Genomic DNA, 5,913 nt, shown 5'->3' with positions numbered 1-5,913 from the left:
AAGGAAGCTCAGAAGAATGATACAGGTTTCGACGCTATTAGATCAGAGGCGGCAGTTGGCAAGCAAAAATATTTTCGTGTTGATGATGAGGGCGTGATATGGTTGGGTAGTAAATTGTGTGTTCCTTCAGACCCGATGATTTATGAGGAAAATTTTGAAGAAGGCTCATAGTTCTTCATTTTCTATTCATCCAGGTTTCACTAAGATGTATGGAGATTTGAAGAAGCAATTTTGGTGGAGTGGAATGAAGGGAGACATAGCTGAATTTATGGGAAAATGTCTTAAATGTCAACAAGTGAAGATAGACCATCAGATGCCTAATGGGTTGTTGCAACAGCTTGATATCCCAGTTTGGAAGTGAGAAAACATTACTATGGATTTTGTGACTCATTTGCCGAGAACTTTCAAGAAGAATAATGCCATATGGGTGGTGGTTGATAGCCTTACTAAGTCCGCTTACTTCTTGCCTATTAGAGAGATTACTCATGTTCGTGAGTTGGCAGAGATTTTTCAGTGAGATATTGTTAGACTTCATGGTGTTCCTATGTCGATAGTTTCTGACAGGGATATAAGGTTTACATCATATTTTTGGAAGGGGTTCCAGTAAACATGGGGTACGAGGCTTAATTTTAGTACAGCTTATAATCCACATATCGATGGAAAATCAGATAGGACAATTCATACATTGGATGATATGTTGTGGGCTTGTGCTTTGGAGTAGACAAATGATTGGGATAAATATTTGTATTTTGTTGAGTTTTCGTATAATGATAGTTGGCACACGAGTATTGGTATCCACCATTTGAGGCTTTATATGGTAGAAGGTGTAGAGCACCATCTTGTTGGGATGAGGGTAGTGAGAAGGTCATTGAATGCCCAGAGTTAGTTAGAATCACTAATGAGAAGGTGGAGAAAGTTAAAGAAAATTTGAAGGAAGCTCGATCACGTCAAAAGAGTTATGCGGACCAATATCGGAAGTTTGGTGGATTTGAGCCAGGTGATCATGTGTTATTGAAGGTGTCTCCTTGTAAGGGTGTTAAGCATTTTGGTATGAAGGGGAAGCTTAGTCCGAGATATGTTGGACCTTTCGATGTTATGGAGAAGATGGGGGAAGTGTCATACAGATTTGTGTTGCCATCACAGTTATCTCATGTGCATAATGTGTTACATGCGTCGGTTTTGAGGGGCTATAAATATCATCCATTACATATAGTTCAATATCCATTACATAAGGTTCAATATCCATTACATAAGATTATAGAGGATCTTTCATGTGAGAAAGAAGCTGAGGCTATCTTAGCTCGAGAGGAGCGAGTTTTGAAGAAGAACACCATTCCGTTTGTGAAAGTTTTATGGAAAAATCATCCGGAGAGAGAGGCTACTTGGGAATTAGAAGAATCTATTCGTGAGAAATATCCGTATTTATTCGATTCAGGTATGAGTATTTGATTTCGTTTGATTCCGGGGACGGAATCCTTTTTAAAGGGGTATATATGTAATATACCTGAATTATCAATAATTTTAAAATTTCAAAATAATTTTAAATTTATAAAATAATAATAATAATAATAATAATGATAATAATAATAGTAATAATAAGAATAAGTATAAGTTTTAGATTCAATTTGGAATAAGAATAAGTTATTAAATATATATGATTAAATTAGAAAAAGAAAAGGAGTGATAATAATATTTATTTAATTAATACAACTCTAATTCTAATAGTTATAGTATACTTTGTGCAATATATAAATATATATATCAACACATCAATCATTATTCAAGTACAGAGTCTAATAATAAAACCCTAAGACGTGAGACAACGGGAGAGAGAGAAACAGAGAAGACAAGGCAGAGGGCTTGCTTGATATTATAGCTTATTTGATCCACTCCTCTTCTAACCTATATCAACAAGAACGAGTAGGTACTACTACTACTACTGGTATATTGTTAGGAAATTAATTGAATATAATAACATATTATGCAATTTATAGTGTTATGTGCGTGTGCATCTGCACTGAAGGGAAGATAGTAGTTTTGTGACATTAAAGTCAATCATGGTTTCAAGTTTAAAATACCATTATATTAGGTACATATATTACAAAGTGTGCACTATATTGTTTGTTTGTAACAGTCCGCACTTCCGGACTATTAATTCTAAATCAAAACTAAAATATAATATAATAATTAATCCAAAATTCTATTAAAAAGATGACTATTACAAAAGCGCAGCTAACAGATGTCCAAAAGTCAATCTACTCCAATCCTAAGTCCTTAAACTCTAATGCTATCCAACTCGAACTCTTAGATGAAACCTGAAATTGTAAGTAATGAGCTACACAGCCCATCAAGAAAACAATCGATCCAACTAGTAGGCCAAGTAACATATACACATATAACAAAATACGATAATCTATACGATACGATAACGACATACGAAACAAACACTTTATATACACTTTCTTATTCTTATTCTTATTTGATACACACAATATACATATCACATAAACAACAATAATTCAAAATCAATAACTCATGCCATGACCACTACAACTCGGTGATAACGGTCCTAAATTTTCAGAAAAATGTCACTACAATCCGGTGACTGCGGTCCCAAGTTCTTATTCGATATTTTCATAAACCATGGCATAAATCAGAGATCCAAAATTATCGTCTCGATACAACATATATACAACAATACGTAAACTATAACATACAACACTTTCAAATATATCATCACTTAGCCAATATTTTGATAATCAAATATACACACATAATACATAATTTTGAAAACACTAGTAAGATCGATCGAAAACTTACCTCAAAACCTGACCAGATCTTAATTTATTCTTTTGGACCCTCTAACCAATGTTATATTGAAAAACACGAAACACTAAAGTTGTAGAGAATGAAAAAACATTTCCGAAAAGTCCAGAATCACCAAAATACGACTTACGAGGAATTTTCTACGAATTTTACAAAATTAATGATTTATGTGTATAAAGCCCTACGAATTTTGATATTAAAAACAAGAAAGATGAATATGGTGTATTTATAACGATACAAAACTCTATTTCTTAACCACCAAGTTATCCGTATTAGATTATGATCCAAATTTTAGGCTCATTAGTTTAATTCAATTTTAAATCATAATCTTAATCAAATTTTAATCTCTTTTTTTCAATATCCTATTATTATTATTATTCTAAAAATTACGGGATATTACATACTACCCTCCTTAAAAGAATTTGGTCCCCAAATTTACAACAATCCTTAAATTCGTAACACATCCACCCCTTGATTTACCAAAGGTCAAATTATGGTTCACAAGATCGAATTTTAGGGAATGTACTAGTCTCATACCTAATACACTCTGAAGGACAACCTGCTCTTGATACCAACTGCAACAGCCGGCACTTCCGGACTATTAACTCTAAATCAAAACCAATACAAAACAAATTTAATATTACGAAATTCTATTACAAAGCTGACTATTATTACAAAAGCGCAGCTAACAGAAGTCCAAAAGTCAATCTACTCCAATCCTAAGTCCTCAAACTCCAATGCTATCCAACTCGAACTCTTAGATGAAACCTGAAATTGCAAGTAATGAGGTACACGGCCCAGCAAGAAAATAATCGATCCAACTAGAGTCCAAGTAACATATGCACATATAACAAAATATGATAATTTATACGATACGATAACGACATACGCAATAAACACTTTCGATACACTTTCTTATTCTTATTCTTATTTGATACACACAATACACATATCACATAAACAACAATAATTCAAAATCAATAACTCATGCCACGACCACTACAACCCAGTGATAACGGTCCTAAATTTTCAAAACAATTGTCACTACAATCCGGTGACTGCGGTCCCAAGTTCTTATTCGATATTTTCACAAACTATGACATAAATCAGAGATCCAAAATTATCGTCTCGATACAACATATATACAATAGTACTTATACTATAACACACAACACTTTCAAATATATCATCACTTAACCCATATTTTGATAATTAAATATACACGCATAATACATAATTTTGAAAATACTAGTAAGATCGATCGAAAACTTACCTCAAAACCTGACCAGATCTGAATTTACTCTTTTTGACCCTCTAAAAAACCTTATCTTGAAAAACACGAAACAAGAAAGTTGTAGAGAATGAAAAGACCTTTCCGAAAAGTCTAGAATCACTAAAATCTTACTTACGATAAATTTTCTACGAATTTTACAAAATTGCTGATTTATATGTATAAAGCCCACGAATTTTGATATTAAAAACGTGGAAGACGAATATGGTGTATTTATAACAATACAAAATCCTATTTCTTAACCACCAAGTTATCCGTATTAGAATCTGATCCAAATTTTAGGCTCATTAGTCTAATCCAATGTTAAATCCTAATCTTAATCAAATTTTAATCCCTTTTTTTCAATATCCTATTATTATTATTATTCTAAAAATTACGGGATATTACATTGTTCGATTTTGATTTATTATTTTATTAATATAGAGCTATGTCTCTACAATTTCGTGTTGTAATACTCTTAGTTTACTAACGTATCTAAGTTGCAAAGTTTGAATTTAATATATTATATTCATGACTTGCGCCGATTTCTTTTTAATTTGTTTTAAGTGTCAATCTTGTGCTCCTTTGTTCAACTAATATCATAAATGATAATTTGTTTATAAATTTTGTTTGAAAATAATTAATAATTCAATTTATTCAGTTCTTACATTTACATGACTTGACTCTAATTTATACATTAATGGAGTTATGTAACTTGTGACATGTTGTATAATTATTTAATGTAAGTGCATTAGTTAAAAAATAATAATAATAATTAACGTCAATATGGACATATTTAGCCAAAATATATAATATAGTCAAATATTGTATTTACTTTTCCTTTTGCTATGACTTCTGTTGAGATCATTAATAAAGTAATATATACGTCAATTTAATATATACGTCAATTTACTGGCTGGTCAAGGCAGTGGGAGTTTACAAATGCTTAGTCAGGTCACGTATGAGTCCAGGTGTTTTATTCATTTTGGATATTAATTAGTTTGTTTTTATTTTATAAACATGATCACTGATCACCTTCAAGTAGTAGACTTAATACATAATATTGGAGTGGTTATGGCCAAACTAGTTAAATAACCTCAGTTTAGTCTATGGTCGCAACCTAGAGTAGCAAAAACTAATAAAAAGAAATAATTTTAATCATGTAAACAATTTATAAGAAGTAATAATTAATTAATAAATGAACATGAGTAAACATATGGATATTAATCGTAAAATACAATTTTGTTTTTAGATCGGGGTCGGAAGATTTAACGGAGCGTTTGCGGATCTTATTAGTGTTAGAGTTTGCAATATCTTAAGGTACGAATTATGTTCCCTTTTTATTCGGCGCTATTCCTCTTAGCATTTAAATATATTTAATTCGTTTAGTTCTGAATCTTACTCGTTCTATTAATATTTGATTTGACTGTTTTGACTTTCGAAAATTATTTTAAAATTGATTTGGAAAATTTTAAATATCTTTTATTCGGTTTTCAAAAATTATTTATGACACACTCTGCTTTTGAAATCTGAATTATTTGTCTCAGGTGATTTTTTTTAAATTTTGCGAGAAATATTATTTTTCGTTTAGACCCTTAGAGTGAACTCGGAATACCGAGTTAACCCGCTGTAGGGTCATATAGCTATGTCATTGCGGCACCAGTGACATGACACTTCTGTGACAGTGGGAATGGTCACGTCGTATCCTTCTGTTAGCTTTTGGGAGAATGTTTTGGCCATTTGATATTTATTTCAGGATACGTGGGTGCACTGGGATTTTGATTTTTGATTTGATTGATGGTGATGTTGTATATGCC

The 5,913-nt window shown here is 31.6% G+C and overlaps 1 protein-coding gene across 1 annotated transcript; it reads left to right on the top strand.

Moving 5' to 3' along the window:
* Positions 1 to 205: 205 nt before the first annotated feature.
* LOC141673707 (uncharacterized) lies at positions 206 to 2,155 on the top strand. The gene is made up of 3 exons (XM_074480451.1): positions 206 to 349; positions 775 to 1,152; positions 2,135 to 2,155. The coding sequence occupies exons 1-3, from the start codon at positions 206 to 208 to the stop codon at positions 2,153 to 2,155; spliced, it is 543 nt and encodes a 180-aa protein (XP_074336552.1).
* The last annotated feature ends 3,758 nt before the right edge of the window (positions 2,156 to 5,913 follow it).

The sequence above is a fragment of the Apium graveolens genome, chromosome 7 (genome assembly GCF_009905375.1).
Source record: "Apium graveolens cultivar Ventura chromosome 7, ASM990537v1, whole genome shotgun sequence".
Classification (NCBI taxonomy): domain Eukaryota; kingdom Viridiplantae; phylum Streptophyta; class Magnoliopsida; order Apiales; family Apiaceae; genus Apium; species Apium graveolens.
The sequence above is the reverse complement of the archived record's forward strand: the minus strand, read 5'-3'. Positions and strand labels throughout refer to the sequence as shown.